The sequence below is a fragment of the Triturus cristatus genome, chromosome 11 (assembly GCF_964204655.1).
Source record: "Triturus cristatus chromosome 11, aTriCri1.1, whole genome shotgun sequence".
Classification (NCBI taxonomy): domain Eukaryota; kingdom Metazoa; phylum Chordata; class Amphibia; order Caudata; family Salamandridae; genus Triturus; species Triturus cristatus.
Window position 1 is genome coordinate 620,934,813 of NC_140594.1, and position 21,729 is coordinate 620,956,541.

Genomic DNA, 21,729 nt, shown 5'->3' on the forward strand with positions numbered 1-21,729 from the left:
GTCCCTAAAACCTTCCCTTAGCTGCATGTTAGTCACCCCTCTGGTAGGCCCACGGGCAGGGTGCGTTGTAAGCCTAAGGTAGGACAAGCCTGGATGCGTGGCATGTCCTAGTAGTGAATGACCGCCATCTTGTTGTTCACTACTGCAAGGCTACCCTGTTCTCATAGGCCAGTATGGGCGGCCTGGATTGTTACACCCTATGATCCTAACCGACCCAGGGAACATGGTAGAAGATCGAGTTTAGTATGCCTGAACTCGGAATAATAAGGTACATCTTCTCGCAAGGTTTATTTTAATATTCCGGGTTTGCAAATGCCGCTTTTAGAAAGCTGGCCTTTGCTTGCCTAAACATTTCAGCCCGCCTCTGCGTGATGTGTATCTGATGTCTGGCTGGTGTGAGTGACAGGGCTGGGGGAACCCAGATGGGCAGGGCTAGGTAGCCTGGTGGTGAATAGGACGATCAACAGGTAGATTGGTGGGAGGAGTGCTCCTAGGCTCTGAATAGGACAGTACTCTACCACCTCACTGCCGGCTCCGCCCCCTGTGGAGCGTCTGAGGACTCTGCCCTGCACTCTGAAAGGAGAAGCCTGCATCGCGTAAACAAAGTGCTCAGAAACCGGACTGAACTAGGCAAGGGCCCCCCTGGCCTGGGAGAACAAAAGATTTGCTGTATAAATGGAGGAGCCCTGCTCCTGAGAAACTAGATCCGCTTTTGACCAAGAAGAATCTCTGCCTGAGGAGGAGGCACCGGGAAAGCTGTAGGAGGAAGACTGTCCCTATCCTGGGGGATTGGCCTGCAGTGGTGACCTTGCTGCCAAAGGAGAGAAGAGAAACTGTTGCTGAAGGCTTTTACTTTACTTTTACTTTCAAGACTTGTGCTTTTCCAAAACGATCTCCAAGGGCTTGGAACTGAGCTTGCCCCCTGAACTGAGCCCCAGGACCATTGGGCTCTACCTGATCTTCACTCGCCTGCCGCTGGACTGTGGTGTCCTTTCCCTCGCCGGAGCTGTGACCCTCGTGCCCCAGTCCCTCCTTGAGCCGTGACCAGGACTGCTTAGCCGCCCCCGCCTTGGGAAGAGCCTCGCTCGATCTGAGCCGCTCCCCCTACGCTGTGCTGGGCTGCCCCTGTCACCTCGCTCGTCGGAGGCTCGCTGCGCACCTTCACCCTCCCGCCGGAATCGGCGTAAGTGAGCATCTCCAAGCCTCGGACGGCCCGGACGTATCTGCGTGCCCGGCTGCCCCGCTTTGCTCACCCGCCACCTGCAACACCCCGCTCTTGTCGTGAGCCTGAAGATCAGACACCCATCGTGAAGTGTGGGAGCCCCGGACGCCGCCTCGCTCTTCTGTCGAAGAGCCGCTGAAATCCCGCATCCGCCTTTACGTCAAGAAACAAGGTACTGTACTTACGAACTCGACCGCGAGCTCGCATCGGATCCAGGGTCCGCAACGTTCTGATTTCCCTGTCATCTGCCGCGTGCCTCCTGGGCGCTGCCTCAGCACGAAGTGCGCTGAGGCCTACAGTTACCTTGTGCCCGCCTAAAGAACTTTCCGTAACAAAGAGAACTTTACCGTATGAATTGTGGCCCCATCAGTTCAACGTTACTGGGCCTTGTATATGACTCTGCTGAAACTACATAAAAGCTTATTTTTATATACTTCCTGATTGGTGTCCGTTTGTGGTGCATGCAAGGGGTTTACTGTATGTATTATTGCACTTGCTTAACCGTGTACGCCTGAGACTTAGCCTAGACTGCTCGCGCCACGCACCTAGAGGGTGAGCAGGGGTTATTCTGGGGAGTCATCCTTCGCCCTGACAAGAAGTAAAGGGTCCCTGCTTGTTGTGGGTTCACACCTGCGTCAACCAGAGCCCCCTCATTTCTAACATTGGTGGCAGCGGTGGGATTTACGGATTTGCATTTGTGGTTTGCGTATAGTGAATCACTGATCACCACGTAGTGAGAGCAGACCAGTAACACAGCCACAAGACTAGAATTTGTTTTTGTTTTGCCAAGAATCTCCGTTGTTAGAACCATGCCTGGTTCACTTCCCGCCGGAAGGGCAGCTTCTATAATCTCTGGATTTGAGGACATAGATTGGGAAGAAAGCGCACTTCGGAATTATAGCAATGAAGAATTGAAAGGTTTTTGCTCCAAGTTCAGAATTGCCCAAACTGGATTGAAAAACAAGACCCAATTCGTGAAGGCGCTGAGGGCCTGGTATGAGTCAAAGGCACCAGAGAATCAGGTGGAAGTGGTTCCACCAGGAAGTGTCCATGAGTTTGGCAGAGGCCTGTCGCCAGAAGAGTTGGCAGACAGGGCAGCAACCCGGGCACACGAGGTGGAGATGGCAAAACTTCATGGGCAGATGGATATGGAAAAACAAAGACTAGCCATGGAAGAAAAGAACCTACAATTAGAGCATGACATGAAGCTGAGGGAGCTGGAGCTGAAAGCAAAAAGTTTGGAGCTTAATCCCTCTGGTGGCAGCACACCGCCAGTACCGGCGGAACCAAGAGTTTATATTCCCAAGGATGTAGTGAAGGAGTTCTTCAAGAATGACGACATCGGGCAGTGGTTCAGAGCCTACGAGGTAGCCATGTCTTCCCACCGGGTCCCTGAGAAAGATTGGGGAGCGGGGTTGTGGGGACGGTTCCTGAGTGAAGGGCGGGACACACTGTTAGATTTACCTGCTGATGTTCATAATTCTTATGCCCATATGAAGGAAGCATTGATGGCTAGGTATGGGTTGACCCCTGAGTTATATAGACAGAGGTTTAGGGGTTGCACTAAGATTCCCAATAGTACGTATGTGGAGTATGTGACTTTCTTTTGCAGAGCGCTGGATGGTTGGGTAAAGGGTAGTAAGGTAAATGATTATCAAGGGCTTCTTGATTTAATGGCATGGGAGCACTTGTCCAGTAATTGTTTTCCTGAGCTACGCCAGCACCTGATCGATAGTAGGCTGACTAACCCTAGGAAGCTTGCTGAGGAGGCGGACCGCTGGGTCAGTACCAGGGTCCACAAGGGTACCGTGGGAGATTCCGCCAAAGGTGGGCAGGGTCCCCAGCAGAAGAGTGGGGGGGGACAGGGGTAAACAGAAGCAGTTCCAAAAAGGGCCCCAAAATAGTCCCCAAGGGAACCAAGGGAAGGGTTCTCAGCCTCCCCCACCCCAGAAACCGACCGGGGCCCCGACAGGTCCTCCTGTTCAAAAGGGGCCCGTAAGATGTTACAGGTGTAACAATTTGGGGCATTTTGCCTCTGATGTAAAGTGTCCATTGTTTGGTAAACCAGCACCCACTGGTGCTCCACCCCGGCAGGTGACTAGTGTAGCCTTGGGGGAGGAGAGGGATGTCCAAGGTGGGTGGGGTCCCGCAGAGATGTCCCTGGTCTCGCTAGGAGACCGTGAAGTGGTCCCTCCAACCCAGCTGCCTGAGAACACTAAGAAGTACAGGCAGTGGGTGACCATAAATGGCCATAGAGTGGAAGCTCTTAGAGATACAGGAGCCAGTGTGACAGCTGTCAGGTGTCACCTGGTGTCTCAGGAGCAGGTGGTCCCCAATGCATTCTATCCTGTTGTTGCCGCTGACAACACAGAGAGACACTGCAAGGTGGCTCAGGTTCCCTTTGAGTGGGGGGGGGTCTCTGGTACTCTTCAGGTAGCTGTGAGGCCCGCCATGCCTGTAGACTGTTTGTTAGGGAACGATTTGGAGAGCTCACCTTGGGCTAAGGTGGAGCGGAGTGCTCACCTGGAGATGTTGGGTATGCCGGATTGGGCGTGTGTCACCACACGGTCCATGGCAGCCAGTAGAGGTACTCAAGAGGTCCTGGAGCCTGAGAGGGAGGCCCAGGAACCGGCCTCAGAGAGAAGGAGCAAGGGGCGCGGGAAGCCGGCCCCTGAAGTTCCCACGGTCCAGGAGGAAGCAGACCTTGAGGGGGATGCCCTGGAGCCTACAGGGGAGCAGATAGCTGAACTGGGAGACCTGCCGGAGCTGACCCATTGGCAGCAGGAAGGGGGTCCCACCAGGGAGGACTTTTGCAAGGCACAGAAGGAGTGCCCTTCTCTCGTGGGTATGCGGCAGCAGGCTGCAGACCAGGCCGCAGGTGATCAGTCAGGATCACATTTCGTTTACTGGGAGAACGACCTCCTATATACAGAGCCTAAGGTTGCTGAGCCTGGGTCAGCCCGTGCGCTGGTGGTACCCCAGGACTTCAGAGCCTTCCTACTGGGGCTGGCTCACGATGTGCCATTGGCAGGGCATTTGGGGCAGGACAAGACCTTTGAAAGGCTTGTCACCCACTTTTATTGGCCTCAAATGCGCAGGAATTCAGATACTCACTGCAGGACATGCCAGACTTGCCAGGCAAGTGGAAAGAGTGGAAGGAAGCAGAAGGCTCCACTCCAGCCATTCCCGGTGGTCGGTACCCCATTCCAGCGAGTGGGGATTGACATTGTAGGGCCACTGGACCCCAGGACAGCGATGGGCAATAGGTTCATCCTGGTCCTGGTGGACCATGCCACCCGGTAGCCATTCCTCTAAGGACAGTGACGGCCCCCGTGGTGGGACGGGCACTGATGGGAATTTTCTCCCGAGTGGGATTCCCTCTAGAGGTGGTGTCTGACCGAGGTACCAATTTCATGTCCAAATACATGAAATCTCTTTGGCAAGAGTGTGGTGTAACCTACAAGTTCACCACCCCTTACCACCCCCAAGGAAACGGGTTGGTTGAGAGATTCAACCGAACCCTCAAAGGCATGATAATGGGCCTAGAAGGACCCATGAGGCGTAAGTGGGACGTCCTCTTACCATGCCTTCTCTTCGCTTACCGTGAGGTGCCACAGAAGTCTCTGGGGTTCAGTCCCTTTGAGCTTCTGTATGGTCACCCAGTCAGAGGACCTCTAAGTCTGGTCAAAGAAGGCTGGGAGCAATCTCCCAGGAAACCTCCCCAGAATGTATATAGTTACATGCTGGCCTTCAGGAATCAGACTAGGCGATTCAGGCAACTTGCTGAGGCAAATCTGGAAGCCAGCCAGGAGGAGATGAAGCGGTGGTACGACCAGAACGCCACTCTGGTAGAGCTTCAGCCTGGGCAGAAAGTATGGGTCTTGGCCCCCGTGGAGCCGTGTGCGCTCCAGGATAAGTGTACCGGTCCCTTTGAGGTGGTGGAGCGCAAGAGTCCTGTTACCTACGTGGTGGACCTAAAGTCTCCTAGGAACCCCTTAAGGGTCCTACACGTCAACCGCCTCAAGCCCCACTTGGAGAGGTCCCAAGTGGGCATGCTCTTGGCAACAGATGCTGGAATGGAAGAGGAGACAGAACCTCTTCCTGACCTCCTGTCAGCCAAGGAGCAAGATGGGTCAGTGGATGGTGTCATCCTCTCTTCCACCCTGACCCCTGAGCAACAGAATGATTGTCGCCAGTTGCTGGGACAATTTTCTGACCTGTTTTCCCTGGTCCCTGGTGTCACTGATTGGTGCGTCCATGATGTGGACACTGGGGATAGTCCACCTGTGCGGCACAAGGCCTACAGGGTGACTGACAGGGTGAGGACATGCATCAAGGAGGAGGTCTCCAAGATGTTTGCACTCGGGGTAATTGAGTCTTCTAGCAGTCCTTGGGCCAGCCCCGTGGTCTTGGTCCCAAAGGCTGCAGCACCGGGAGCCACACCCGAACTCCGGTTCTGTGTGGACTACAGAGGACTCAATTCGGTCACTAGGACCGACGCACACCCCATCCCCAGAGCTGATGAGCTCATCGATCGGCTAGGGGGTGCCAACTACCTCAGCACGTTTGATTTAACGTCTGGGTATTGGCAGATCGCCTTGACCGAGGGGGCCAAAGAGAGGTCAGCATTTTCCACCCCAGATGGGCACTACCAGTTCCGGGTTATGCCATTTGGGATGAAGAATGCCCCTGCCACCTTCCAGAGATTGGTCAACCAGGTGTTGGCTGGGCTGGATTCGTTCAGTGCAGCCTACCTGGATGACATCGCAGTGTTCAGCTCCACTTGGGAGGAACACTTGCGTCACCTCTGGGAAGTGTTGATGGCGCTGCGCAAGGCAGGCCTCACGATCAAGGCGAGTAAGTGCCAGATCGGGCAGGGTTCCGTGGTGTACTTGGGACACCAAGTTGGGAGTGGCCAGGTGGCACCCCTTCAGCCCAAGATAGAAACCATCCTGAATTGGGAGGCGCCCAAAACCCAGACGGAGGTGAGAGCCTTCCTAGGTCTCACCGGGTACTACAGGAGGTTTGTCAAGGGGTATGGCAACATGGTTGCCCCCTTGACAGCGCTGACTTCGAAGAAGCAGCCCAGGAAAGTGATTTGGACTGACACCTGTCAGAAAGCTTTTGAGGCCTTGAAAACTGCTATGTGCACGGCGCCCGTGCTCTTGGCTCCCAACTTCTCCAAAGAGTTTATCGTTCAGACAGACGCTTCAGAGCATGGTGTGGGGGCTGTTCTTTCACAGATTAATGAGGAGGGCCTAGATCAACCCGTAGCCTTTCTTAGCAGGAGGTTACTTGCACGGGAACAAAGGTGGAGTGCTATTGAGCGTGAGGCATTTGCTGTGGTCTGGGCGCTGAAGAAGCTAAGACCCTACTTGTTTGGGTCTCACTTCCGGGTTCAGACGGACCACAGGCCCCTCAGATGGTTGATGCATATGAGGGGTGAGAATCCAAAGCTGTTGAGGTGGTCCATTTCCCTACAGGGTATGGATTTCACGGTGGAACATCGCCCTGGTACAGATCACGCCAATGCTGACGGTCTGTCCAGATTTTTCCGCCTTAGTGATGAGGAACTCCCTGGGGTAGGGTAGTTCTGCCCACTTTTCAGCTGGAGGGGACACGTGTTAGACCTGGCACCTTGGCGTGAGTCTCCCTTCCTCTTTTTGTCGCTGTGCCTCATGTGTTTTTATGGTGTTGGCCGCTCAGCGCGCTGTGCCACTGCCAACCAGTGTCGCGGTGCGAGTGCTCCCTATGTAAATTGTATATGTTGGTTGGATTCCATGATTGGATTGTTTGATTTACTGTCAGACCCCAGTGAAGTGCGCCAGGGGCGCCAGGGCATGTAAATGCGAACACCGCTGGTGGGCTTGCAGCACTGGTTGTGCCACCCACAGAAGCGGCCGGTAAAATATGTCTAAGGTCTGCCATCGCAGAACCTGCGTGCAGTCTGGTACTAACATGCTGACTGGCAAGTGCCCACACTTGCCGGTCCCTAAAACCTTCCCTTAGCTGCATGTTAGTCACCCCTCTGGTAGGCCCACGGGCAGGGTGCGTTGTAAGCCTAAGGTAGGACAAGCCTGGATGCGTGGCATGTCCTAGTAGTGAATGACCGCCATCTTGTTGTTCACTACTGCAAGGCTACCCTGTTCTCATAGGCCAGTATGGGCGGCCTGGATTGTTACACCCTATGATCCTAATCGACCCAGGGAACATGGTAGAAGATTGAGTTTAGTATGCCTGAACTCGGAATAATAAGGTACATCTTCTCGCAAGGTTTATTTTAATATTCCGGGTTTGCAAATGCCGCTTTTAGAAAGCTGGCCTTTGCTTGCCTAAACATTTCAGCCCGCCTCTGCGTGATGTGTATCTGATGTCTGGCTGGTGTGAGTGACAGGGCTGGGGGAACCCAGATGGGCAGGGCTAGGTAGCCTGGTGGTGAATAGGACGATCGACAGGTAGATGGGTGGGAGGAGTGCTCCTAGGCTCTGAATAGGACAGTACTCTACCACCTCACTGCCGGCTCCGCCCCCTGTGGAGCGTCTGAGGACTCTGCCCTGCACTCTGAAAGGAGAAGCCTGCATCGCGTAAACAAAGTGCTCAGAAACCGGACTGAACTAGGCAAGGGCCCCCCTGGCCTGGGAGAACAAAAGATTTGCTGTATAAATGGAGGAGCCCTGCTCCTGAGAAACTAGATCCGCTTTTGACCAAGAAGAATCTCTGCCTGAGGAGGAGGCACCGGGAAAGCTGTAGGAGGAAGACTGTCCCTATCCTGGGGGATTGGCCTGCAGTGGTGACCTTGCTGCCAAAGGAGAGAAGAGAAACTGTTGCTGAACGCTTTTACTTTACTTTTACTTTCAAGACTTGTGCTTTTCCAAAACGATCTCCAAGGGCTTGGAACTGAGCTTGCCCCCTGAACTGAGCCCCAGGACCATTGGGCTCTACCTGATCTTCACTCGCCTGCCGCTGGACTGTGGTGTCCTTTCCCTCGCCGGAGCTGTGACCCTCGTGCCCCAGTCCCTCCTTGAGCCGTGACCAGGACTGCTTAGCCGCCCCCGCCTTGGGAAGAGCCTCGCTCGATCTGAGCCGCTCCCCCTACGCTGTGCTGGGCTGCCCCTGTCACCTCGCTCGTCGGAGGCTCGCTGCGCACCTTCACCCTCCCGCCGGAATCGGCGTAAGTGAGCATCTCCAAGCCTCGGACGGCCCGGACGTATCTGCGTGCCCGGCTGCCCCGCTTTGCTCACCCGCCACCTGCAACACCCCGCTCTTGTCGTGAGCCTGAAGATCAGACACCCATCGTGAAGTGTGGGAGCCCCGGACGCCCCCTCGCTCTTCTGTCGAAGAGCCGCTGAAATCCCGCACCCGCCTTTACGTCAAGAAACAAGGTACTGTACTTACGAACTCGACCGCGAGCTCGCATCGGATCCAGGGTCCGCAACGTTCTGATTTCCCTGTCATCTGCCGCATGCCTCCTGGGCGCTGCCTCAGCACGAAGTGCGCTGAGGCCTACAGTTACCTTGTGCCCGCCTAAAGAACTTTCCGTAACAAAGAGAACTTTACCGTATGAATTGTGGCCCCATCAGTTCAACGTTACTGGGCCTTGTATATGACTCTGCTGAAACTACATAAAAGCTTATTTTTATATACTTCCTGATTGGTGTCCGTTTGTGGTGCATGCAAGGGGTTTACTGTATGTATTATTGCACTTGCTTAACCGTGTACGCCTGAGACTTAGCCTAGACTGCTCGCGCCACGCACCTAGAGGGTGAGCAGGGGTTATTCTGGGGAGTCATCCTTCGCCCTGACAAGAAGTAAAGGGTCCCTGCTTGTTGTGGGTTCACACCTGCGTCAACCAGAGCCCCCTCATTTCTAACACTATAGATCAGCTAGCTCACAGTGCCACTATAGGCACCCGAACCCTACCAAGGGGCGAACAGTTTCTGGCAACCATTGAGCATGACAATCCTTGACCCTTCAGGGATTGTGGAAAATAGTACAGTACTTTTCGCTCAGTCAATCGTGCTCACTTAGTCTCAGATGGATACACAGAATAAATGTTGGGGACATTTTCAATAAGCATTTATTGAACCAGTGCCATTATAGCATAAAACATGTTTGCTGCAACAATCAACAGACAGAAGCAAATGTAAGAGATTACAAGCACTAACAGAGTAAACAGTAGATACATTTCTACCATGGAGCGAAGCAACGAATATATGAAGGCATATATAGGAACAGTAATCTTAGCGCACTCCTACTAGGGTGTACCCCACCTAAGTGTACCTTAATGTACCTGGCATGTATGTGGGTGTGAAGCCAAGAATCCCCTAGGAAATAGCCAACCCCATTACCTGATGGGAGAAAATGAAGGACCCTGTCTTGGTCACAAGATGGACACCCCGCAAGGGATGTCAGACCACTGCATGTTGAAGCCTCAGCGTGCAGGGACCTCCATGTCAGTGTCAGTGTAGAAGCGTATCCTCCTTCTACCTAGTGAAAGTGCGGTTCTTTTATACCAAAAAGGTAACCTCGGGGGTTCTACCACAATCAATATGTTATGAGTACGATTATGTAGATGAGCCTAAATCAATAATTGCAAGTATACAAAGTAGCCCTGTCGCCGGAGGATGAAGATAGCGATTACTTTTTGTCCAGAGTATGTTAATCCTGTTATGCACGTCATGTGCAAGGGATTAAGATATGATGCGAAGATTCCTCAATGAGGCTAGTTTCAAGGAAACCAATCGACATTTATTCAGCTCATAACTGGGTAAAGGGTTATTGCTAGAAGCGTTATGCAGAGCAAGGTAGGACAAATGTAGGTAAAAGGTTGCTTTGCTACTTAGGCCTAGGTTAGGAAACATAACACTAGGGTTCCAAAAATGTCCAAGTCCCAGCTTTTCAGAGGTGATAAAAGAAGTCCAGTTTGACATAGCCAAAGGTATCATGTTCTCAGCAACAGCATTGGGGGTCATGACTCACTGCACTAGAGGTCACCCGGAGGGCCAGGTCAGGTCTAATTGGTATTGACCAGCTAGACACTTCTGGTGTAAGGCCTCTTACAGCTTATTGTGGCCCTGTAGCTTACACAGGAGGTCAGCCAACGGAGCCTTTGAGTTCACGTAGGATGAGCTCCAGGTCTTCTGGTCTCTTCACGGGTCTCAAACAGCAGGCACAGTACTTCTTCTGTTCTTCTAGAGTTCCAGGGTGTTATGAAGAGGGTACCAGGGGATGGCACATGTATGCTTGGTACTAGCTGGAGGGTGGGGGTGACTCCTGGCCCCTGCCTACCTAATGGGGTAAAGCTCCCAGAGGTAACCTTACACACTTTTCCAGCAGATCCATTAGCCCTACTGCAAACAATCCCACAGTGCCTCTCACTATCAAAACTGAAGATGGAGAAACCCTTCTTCCCTTGTGAAGAACCTTTGTGCCCTCCTAGAGAAATTGGCAGGGTAATGAGAGGTCCCCTTCTCGTGGCCAATTGGGCAGCTTCGCAACACCCCCTCCACTGGGTTTGGTGCCCGCCTGACTAGGAGAACAAAAGCTGTGGCCTTTCGAAGTGTCAACTAACATCTGCTTCTGACAGGGAAGGTCACTTCAAAGTAAATTAAGTTCCTGGGTCCACCCCAACTGGTATTGCTGCCAGGAGAACAAAACCATTACGCCACACCCGAGCCTTTGTTTCTTCTCTGGTAACAGTTTTCACGCCTTTTCAGGGTCTATTCACTGGCTGGCTACAATGGGAGGGCTAATGCAAATTAGCCTCCAGGAGGTTCAGGCAGGGAAAAGTTAACTTTCTAAAATGTTCTTTTCTTTAAAATGTATTAAAAGTCCAACTTCACCATTCAGCTGAGCTTTTATCACATATTTAAAATAATTTTTTCCTCACCCTTCTTGTTGGTCCCTAAACAGAGATAGTGGAATTAATATATAATATCACTTGCCAGTGTGTCTCCAAGGGCCAGTTAGCCTTGCTACAGTAAAAATAGCCTTTAGGTGCTAGTCACTATAAGGACACTGTATTGACTTTAAATTTCTACATGTTTTACATACCATGCACCCTGACTTGTGGGCCACCAGGTCTACATAGGGGTGACTTATTATTTAAAGCAAGATTTTCTTCTGTCAGAAACGGTCATTTTGAGAGTTCAGGCTACAGGTTTCAAACTGCAGCAGCCAGGTCATAGTGGCACACCTAGAGCCACGTTTGCCTGGTTTCCACTGGTGGATGGCACAGTTGTGATGTATTGCATAGGTGACATTTAACTTTCCATGACATGGGTGTCTTTTGGACACCATATGTTATGGCTATATAGATACATATGGTATAAGGAGCCAATTTCAACATGTTTTAGGGATCAGAGCACCTGTCCTGGGGTAGACTCTAGTTAGTAATGCTGCAGTGCAGACAGTAAAAAAAAAACAGCATCATCAGTGTATGTACAAAAACTGGTGGTGACCACGCCAAAAGCAGCACTTCCTCACATGGTCTACAATTGCTGATATGCTATCTGGGTTTCCATACTTAACTTCACAGATTAGGTAGTCTTCACTAAATCTTTTAAAGTAAGTAGAACTAACAATGATTTGTATACCACAAAATCTGATGGCTTAATCAAACTGTCACCATCAGAAATATGAATGAACCCTACTACTGCTAGCACAGAGCAGGTAAGTGAGTGGGAGAGAACTACAAGTACACCCATTTACCTGCCGCCCAAACATCTGTGCATTGCCGAAATCTTTGGTTGCATATATTAAAACCAGTTACATTCATGTGCCAACATCATTTTTCTCCCTTTAAATATTTCAAGCCTCTTCAAGCCGATTTATAGTTTGAAAGCAAAGACTCACTTAGATCCCAAATAGATTTTCTGCAGAGCTTGCAGCTTGTTCGACTTCACACATTCCTCATCAAACTATACCTTGTCAATTTTTGACATCCTCTTCCTTTCACAAACAGTTGCTTCTTTAATTTTGTCTCCTAGCATTACATCTCTCTCCACTACCAAGAGTATATACCAAGTTAGCCCCAAATCCTTGATTAATCTAATGCAGAGAATTAAACTGTAACTGAGACAGCTTAGATGAACATTCATGATTGTAGTGATTATGGAGTCGCTGTGAGTAAGTCAGCAGTAGAAGGTAGAAGTAAAACTCTCCCATACTGAGGGTATTTGCTTGCGCTTAACTTAAACTATAGGAAGTTATGGTCGCTACCTTAAGTTTACAACACCTCAAAATTGTAAAATGTATTAAAGGCCTCTATTGACAGAAAATCATAAGTCAAAAGTATGAGAACTCTTCCCACGCCAAAACGTAGGATGAGTGGTCATATCCAAAGGAGAGTGAACATTCAGTCATACTATGTTTTGACTATTCAATAATTGCACAGTCATTTTCACTTGCTCTTCCAAGAAATCAAAGACATATGTATTCTATTTCATACCAAGATCCTTTGCCACAATCACCATTAGTACATTTCTTAGATTACTTAAATCTGTATTTAAGCAATATAGGGGGATGTAACCATTTATTCAGCATTCCAAACTCAATATACAGATTTAGAAGCAACAACACACCCATTGAGTCATAATGGTAATACAATTAGATCAGACAACCCCAAAGCTAATGAAATGAAAGTGGAGCTTCATATACAGCCTTAAAAAATTTAGTTGAAAGCAAGATTTATACGCCTCCTAAATGGTGCTCCTTCCATTTAAATAAGTGGCCAGGTTGTCTGGACAAAAACGCAATCACACCTGTCCTGAAGACAAAAGCAGAATTTATTAAACAAATCAAAATAAATGCCCACCTTATTCAGGTAGTCAGTTCACTGACATTCCGCCATCAGGAGAGAACGTATTAAGAGCTCGTCCAAGATGTTATATGTATCACACATATGCTCAAATTGATATATAGTGTCTATGACTGATGTAAGACATTACACACATGGCTTTACAATGCAGCCCTTAGTATGCATGCCTTTACCACACATGCTAAGTATAGTCAAGGTACGTAAAACCTATATACATACACATACACATACACACACAAACATACATCTCAAAACATACCCTTTCAGGCTTAGAATGCTGCTTAAATTATGCAAAAAAGAAGAAAGGAACTCTGGGTCTTTTCCAAGTTTAGGCGGAGAACAGCTCCAAAACAGAGCACCCTACAATGTCGGCAACACTCTGAATCTGCTCACCTCAAATGTGTTTTTCTAGTAATGTTTTTAGGCATAGGATTAGTGCAGTGTCATCCACACTGAGCTACAAAGTGATAAAGTCTCCAGCCATTTTTACAGCAAAGTGTTCACGCATAGGATTAACTAGTGCCATCCACACCGAGCTGAAACATGACAAAAGCCTTTAACCACTCCACACACTCTATTACAGCTTTGGATTGGCAAAATACCATCCAAGCCAACACAGAATGAATAAAAGCAACTCCTGACTTGTTATTCACTCTTGTTATGAGCTCTTCAGACAGGTATAGCTTTATCCCGACACAAGGGAGTGCCCAGTATAAATCAAAACAATAACCTTTCAGACTTCGAGTACTGCATAAATTACTGAAATATGAAGCAAGAAATTCTGGGTAGTTCCCAAGTTTAGGCGGTGACCAGCTCAAATATACAAATTACAACGCAGCCTTTACCATGCTTGGTAATTATATTTAAGGTAATTAAAACATACATCGTTCTGGAACTAAGCATCAGCCAGCAATTTGTGGGAGATGTATTCAAATACTATGCGTTGCACCCCCCCCCCCACATATGGATAGCTATTGTGTGATCATTACTGCTTTGGGGAGAGAGGAGGTAGTATTGTACTACCGAAAGGGGCTCTCCCGACATAGAATTTTTGAGCTGCCAAGGCGGAGGTGCAGTCCGTGGAAACTAGATTGGGGCACCACCAGGCGCGCAACACCCATTGGACTCACAGGGCTTCAGCCCCCCCCCCCCCCCCCCCCCCCCTCGCGTCTGGCAGCCCGGGATGAGACAGCCTCGCGGCACACTTTAAAAGACCATTTGCATGTTAATGAGACCTCGCTGTTGTTTCACCCCTTTTAAGAGCCCCTGCAGCTCCACTCTGCCTATTGCTTAAAAGATTCAGCCCCCCCCCCCCCCGAAATTTTTTCTTAGCCCCCCCCCCCCCCGAAATTTGGCTCTAGTTGCGCCTCTGGGCACCACTGTGTGTTCGAATACTAGATTACTGAATTGGTGTTCGCAGCGGACTTGTACATACCTGCATGGAGCAGCTCTGTGAGAGGCGCATGGTTCAGCTTTGAAACATGACCTTACAACTTTAAGGCTAAGGAGGGGTTTATGCTCCAATGGGAGTAGTTACTGCTACACTTAATGAACCCTCAGGTGTTACAGCCCTTTGTGTGAAAACGGCATTGAGGAAAGCCTTGTGGCTGAAAATCGTCTGCCACAGCGTTTCACGAGCAGAGTGACGATGCGCCATGATTATCATTCTGATTTTAATAAATTCCTTTGTGAAGTTACCCGAGCAGTGTCGGACCCATTTCTAAGTAGGAGTGGGATGTTGGACATTATGTTTTGGCCAGTATTGCAGGCACTGGCAAACTGACACGCCCTCTCGTTCTGGAGCAACGCGTCAGCCAGCAAATTGTGGGAGATGTATTCAAATACTACGCGTTGACCCCCGGCAGATGGATAGCTATTGTCTGATCACTACTGCTTTGGGGAGAGAGAAGGTAGTATTGTACTACTGAAAGGGGCTTTACCAACAACATCGAATTTTGGAGCTGGGGCACCACTGTGTGTTCGAATACTAGATTACTGAATTGGTGTTCGCAGCGGACTTGTACATACCTGCATGGAGCAGCTCTGTGAGAGGCACATGGTTCAGTTTTAAAACAGGACCGTACAACTTTAAGGCAACGGAGGGGTTTATGCTCCAATGGGAGTAGTCACTGCTACACTTAATGAACCCTCAGGTGTTACCGCCCTTTGTGTGAAACCGGCATTGAGGAAAACGTCTGCCACAGCGTTTCACGAGCAGAGTGACGATGCGCCATGATTATCATCCTAATTTTCATAAATTCCTTTGTGAAGTTGCCCGAGCAGTGTCTGACCTATCTTTCTAAGTTCAGCCAGGATAGCTTGACTCCAGTGGCATAGTGAGCATGGGACCCACGTCTGGGCATACCCTTCCCACATATGGCGAACAGCAAAACACACAAAATGATGGATGGAATGTTGCACATTGGCAAAACATTCACCCCCGGGCTGGACTGTTCCCATTGGGCACAGGGTCAAGACTGATTTGCATATGGCTGCGTCCAAACTGGAATGTCATGGTGAGCAAAAAAACGATGGATTTAGGCCCAGATGTCTGTACTGGGGTGAATGTATGACATTGTTCTGCATTCTGTCCATCAATAGTTCTTTTTGAGAAGATCCCAGTAAGCAAGGGCTATGAGAGCCTGAAACGCGTTTGGGGAAGATTTTAACTGGCAGGGTGCTGCTCTTCTCCCTGCTGTCTTGCCAATAAAGAAGGTGATTTTAACGACTGTGTGGTGTGCTTTCATATGAAATATATATATATATATATATATATATATATATATATATATATATATATATATATATATATAAATAATAAGTTAGGATCTATTTTCCATAGGAAATCTGCAACATTCTATTTGGAATAACTTTGGCGCTCGTTGACGAATCTTCGTGAACTTTTCAAAACTTTTAGCCAGCTCCGGTCCGCTCCTATCCTGAAAGTCTCAGGAGGATTTGTGTAGCGGGGCTGAGAAAAAAGGGGGGGTCCCAAAACGTGTTTTCCCCATGCAATTTCCCATAGGACCTTTAGCCGCAGCTACAGCCCGAACTGCTGAATGGAATTACACCAAATTTGGCAGAAAGGTAGACCTTGGTTCAGAGTCGTGCCTTTTGCTTAAATGGTGTAAATCCGGTCAGTAGTTCCTGAGAATATCAAAATCACATATATATCTGGGCAGAGCCTAACCACACATCTCATCGTGAGATCTGATTGGCTGTCAGTACTTCATCCAAGAAGTGTTGGCAGCCATATTGGGACCAATACACATGATAGCACCTCATTAAAAAGCATTGCAGTTAATAGAAGGTTTTAAGACTTTAGTTACATTATAAATCATTTGTTGATGGTACCATACTCATTTTAGGAATTGTGGTGTGTTCTAAGGTGATTTTACCATGTGAAAAAGCCTTCTGCTGTGATATCATGAATCATGTTTGAGAGAAAACTATTTTCTCATGCTTTTTCCACAGAGGTTTGGAAGGTGATCTATAAGCTAAACTGAGAGCATATTTTCTGTAAATTCACATTATCTTTCTCAGTCATGTGAGAATGAAGTCTGACATTCTCAGTAAAACATGTACATCCAACAAGGGCAGAGACTGTCAGTTGATTCGTTTGTGTTCTGCTGCAGCTTCCTAGAGTGTTCTAAAGAACAACTAGAGCGCTAACAGTCCTACTTATGATACACGTATGGCACACCTGAAGCCATCTTGATTGGAATAAAGTGGTAACTCTTAAAACATTTAATTTAAAAAGGAACACAATGAGGGGGTTCATTTTGCCATAGAAAGTATGATTAGTGCTGCAGAAAGAAAAATTAGGGCACATTTTGAGTGACTTTTCAAATCCTCTTCTATTTCATTCAAAAATTCTGACATGCAGACTGAAACACCAGCTGCAGACTTCCCTGGTGAGCAGTAGCTTTACTACAGTGATCTCATGAGCAACTAGAGTGCTAACATTCTGAATTTATGGCAAATGTGTGACACATCTGAATGCCTTCTTGATGGAATCAAAGTAAAAAACTGAAAGCATTTCCTACTGAGGAGACTGTAGTAAATGAGGAAAATAGGAAACTTCATAACAAATGTCTCACAAGATGGCCACCAGAGACAAAAGAGCCCTTCTTCCAGGTGTTTGAGGGCAAAGCAGTCTCCCCTAAGCAACCACTTAGATGTGGGGTTCCTCAGGGCTCCTCCCTGAGCCCCACACTTTTTAATGTCTATATGCGACCTCTAGCGGAGATAGTCCAGCCCTTTGGCGTGCGTATTGTCACCTACGCGGACGACACCCAGTTGGTGGTCTCTCTGGACCACACTGAGGAGCCGTCCAACACCCTGGGCCTCTGTCTAGAGGCCGTTGCTAAGTGGATGCAATCGTCCTATCTCAAACTTAACGGGGAGAAGACAGAGATTATGCTATTGGGTAACCCTCCTCCGACCATTTTGACATCAATTTGGCCCACCTGCCTTGGTGCTCCCCCCCCTCCCAAACCGCAGATAAAGAGTCTGGGAATCTGGCTCGATAAAGCGCTGGACTTCTCGGTCCAGGCTACCAAAACTGCCTCCACGTGTGTCGGCCTAATGAAAATGCTCCGCAAAGTACTCCCTCTGCTTCCTTTCCAGGCGAGGAGAATCATGGTTCAGGCCCTGATACTCTCCCGCCTGGACTATGGAAACACGCTATATCTGGGTGCCCCGGCTTCAGTGACCAACAGGCTCCAAGTCACGCAAAACTGCGCCGCCCGATTATTATTCAACATCCCCCGCTGGCAGTCAGCCAAGAAAGCTCTAAAAGAATTGCACTGGCTCCCGATGGCTGCTAGAGCACAGTTTAAGGCTATGTGCATTGTGCACAAATCTTTCCATCGAACAGGCCCTGCCATCCTGTCCCCCTTAGTTGTGCCCTACGCTCCATCCAGAGCCCTTCGCTCGGGATCATTGCACCTAGTTACCACTTCTAAAATCAACAAAGCACGTTGGGGCGGCCGTTCCTCCTCCCATACTGCTGCGAGACTTTGGAACTCCCTCCCCTTAGCCCTCAGAGAAAATAATAACCGGCTGGCTTTTAGGAAAGCTTTGAAAACCCACCTGTTTGCAAAAACGTGCTAGTCTCACCCTGGGGCCCGCCACAGTGATCAATTAAAGTGCTGCGAGGCCTCCGGGTAGTCTATGCGCTATATAAATATAATTTTTCATTTCATTTCATTTCATTTCAAATGCAGCACAAATATCACCCAGATGTAGCCCACATGTAGCCTAATGACAGAAGTGTGCAAAACACTTATTTTTTTGTGTTTTTGCAGTTTTATATAGTGCAGACTTGTCAGGTATTGGAGTGCTTTACATGAGCATTGGTTACATCACACCAGATCAAATTCATTTTGGTTGTAGACATGGGGAGATTAAGTGATTTGACCAGAATCACAGAATGTTGAGCTGAATCAGAAACTCCAACCTGGTTCCCCAGTTGCAAAGTTTGCAGCTCTGGAAGTAACACCACATCCTCTCCCCTAAGTGCAACATTTAATCAAGTGGTCAACTGGATAAAAAAACATAAAGATAACAAATAATTTAAAAGTGCTTTGTCGCTATTTGAAAACCCAGAAAATATGTCCTCATTTTAGTTTTTTAGCGTACTAACCATAATTTTGATGCAAATAAGACCCTCTCATATATGTAATTTCTAAAGGAAATGCTCTAGGTATTACAGTTTTGATTACATCAAGGTGACGCCAGGTGTTCCACACTTTTGTAATAAATATAGAATGTTAGCAATCTAGTTGTTCATTAGGATACTGTTGAGAGGCAGAGGCCAGGGTCACGGACTCTGAAAGTTGAAGGCAGGTAGGAGGGTGCAGAGGCAACAATTTAACCACACTGGGCAGGCAAAAAGGGCAGTGGCAGCACAACAGACTATGGAGGGCAGTGGAAAAGGGGGCAGGGGCAACAAACCAACAATACAGGACTGGTAAGAGAGGCTGTGGCAATATAATAGACCATTGTGGGCAGAAGGAAGAGGCAGTGGTAGTACAACCATACATGCCAACAGAACCGATTCAGCCAGGAAACGTCCAATGTTTTTAAGCTCAAATTGGCTTTATTTGATCTGTCTCCTGTCTACAATCTCCTCTTTTTCAATGTAACTCAAAGGGGAAAATTAATACCCCAGATTTTCTTTTCAAAATCTCCCTCTTACCAAGTTCAAAATGTTCGCAAGTATGGTACATTGGATCATGGAAGGCAGGAGGAATTGGGGTAGGGACATGGACTCGGATAACAGAGGGCAGGAGGGACATGGAGAGGTGCACCAAACTGACCCTACAGGGCAGGCATCAGGGTTTGCAGCAGCATAATACACCACACAAGGCATGCGGGACGGGAGTGCAGCACAACAATCCATAGAAAGCAATAGGGAGGGGACAGGACCATGCACATGGACAACAGAGAACAGAGGGGAAAGAGGCAATGGTAGCTAGCTGACCATAATGGACAGACAGGAGAGAAAGCTGCAGCATAACAGACCATAAAGGGCAGGAGAGACGGATCAGGGGCATTACAATGGAACAGACAAGCCAGGAGGGAGGGAATAGGGGTCTGCACATGGAAACAGAGGGCTGGGGGCAAGAGGGCAGGGCAGGAGCAGCAAGATGACCATGGAGGTCAGGCAGGATGGGCACTAGAAACAAGACACACCATGGAGAGCAACAGTGAGACTATGATGGCATACACACAGACCATGGAAGGAAGGTGGAAGGGGGTCAGGGGCAGCTAGCTGACCACACAGGGAAGGTGGGAGGGGCCGTGGCAGCACAGAAGAGCATGCATGGCAAGCGGGAGAGTTAGTGGCAGCACAATGGCTATGATGGGCAAGAAGGAGGGTGCAGGGGCATGCACAAAGGACCATGGAGGATAGAAGGGAGGGTCAGGACCTGGGCACAGACAAGAGAGTTCAGGGGAAGGGGCCTCACAACAGACCGCGCAGGGCAGGCAGGAGGAGCAGTTGCAGCACAACAGACCAGGGAGGGCAGAAGGGTGTGGCAGTAAAATGGACCATGGAGGACAGGAGGAAGGGGATAGGGGCATGGAATGTGGAAAGGCAGGGTGGAGGTGGCAGGGATAGGTTACAGTCATCTGACAATGCTAGACAGGTGGGAGGGGAGTGGCAGCTCAACAGAACACTCAGAGTAGATAGGAGTGGCAGGTCCATGGAAGGCAAAAAGGATGGAGCAGGGGCATGCACAAAGACATCGGAGGGCAGGGGGAAGGAGAATAGGGGCAGCAACCTAAGCACAGAGGCTAAGCAGGAGGTCAATGATGGGAAATAGAATAGGGCAATGGAGGGCTGGAGGAGTGGACTGGTACATCATGCTAAATGGAGGGCAGTGGCAGCACATCAGACCATGCATGGCAGGAGGGAGGAGGCTAGTCCATGGATTCAGACAACAGAGGATAGGGAGAAGGTGGATGGGGCGGCAAGCTAACTGTTCAGAGAAGGCGGGTATTAGGAACTTTATTGTTTTTAAAATGTGTGTCTGTGCGAACTACTTAAAATATGAACAAGTATGCAGCATAATCTCACTTTTATTCAGGAAGAAGAGGACGTTTGGGACTGTGACTCCGGGCTCACTTGGCAGAAACACCCCCTGACCCTCCACCCCCCATCGCAAAATGTAATGCCCGTGAAAAGTGTAGGTGAACGCAGTGTTATATAGAATATAATCCTGAGAGCACGATTGAAAATGAAAACTAGATATAGTGTATGGTATAAACTATGCACCAAAAAGTGTGATATAAGATGAACCGGGCGTGAAATATGATATGCAATACATTGTGCGCAATGACAGATTCATTGGAGAGCGCGAGATAGCACAGGCACAAGCGCGTGCTATGCGATATGCACCTTGGAGTGTAATATGCACAGGGCAGTGTTGTGTAACCTAACTAGTCTCTAAAGTTGTAATATAAAATATGTGCTGGGGAGTGTAACGTTGCATATGCACTGTGACAAAGATATGGATCCCAGATTGTAATATGTATGGCATAGCGCTGTGCGTTATAACATAGGCATCGAGGAAGGCATGTTAGATGGGGCAATATAACCCGTGCGAAGGCAAGTGTGGCATGACATATTCACTGGGTGGTGTTACAGTGCACATGGACTAGAGAGTGTCATAGCATACGCACTAGCTGGTGGAATACAACACATAGGTGTGTGGCACTCGGCGGGCACTGGTGGGTGTAACACAGCATTGGGCTCAGCCAGGAGCGCGCTGTGACTCTCAAGTGATGTTCGTCTCCTTTCCAGAGAGTAAAATAAAAAGTATTACATATCCGGCGGTAGATGTGTGTTTTATTAACCGTGAGGGGGGTTTCTTGCATAGTTTGGTCGAATTTTTGTCGAATCCCCTTTGAATGGTTTGGTATGCGTGTGTATTAAATGTGCCCGTCAATAGCTACCCATGTTTGTATAAATAAATGACGAGGGTGTCTACTTGGAGAGTACCCACTGGCGGGGGCGCCGAGATTAGGTACGGTAGGGCGTCAGACACGTCAGAGCTTCACTAGCGGTGTAAATACATTCCACGTGGATTCATTGTATGCATAGTCTCCTTTTAATGAATATCACGCAAATCGTCATGGTGATAGGTACGTACGGTTTGTCCAGCATGTCCTAGGTGTTTCT

At 48.9% G+C, this 21,729-nt stretch overlaps 1 protein-coding gene across 2 annotated transcripts in view; it reads right to left on the reverse strand.

Moving 5' to 3' along the window:
* LOC146785172 (phosphatidylethanolamine-binding protein 4-like) overlaps positions 1–14,504 on the reverse strand; it is a 263,014-nt gene extending 248,510 nt beyond the window's left edge. For both annotated transcript variants that reach the window (XM_085636252.1, XM_085636253.1), the window contains exon 1: positions 14,476–14,504. In XM_085636252.1, the coding sequence (XP_085492378.1) occupies positions 14,476–14,481 (6 nt within the window). In that variant the 5' untranslated portion in view covers positions 14,482–14,504. The remainder of the gene's footprint in view (positions 1–14,475) is intronic.
* Positions 14,505–21,729: the final 7,225 nt, after the last annotated feature.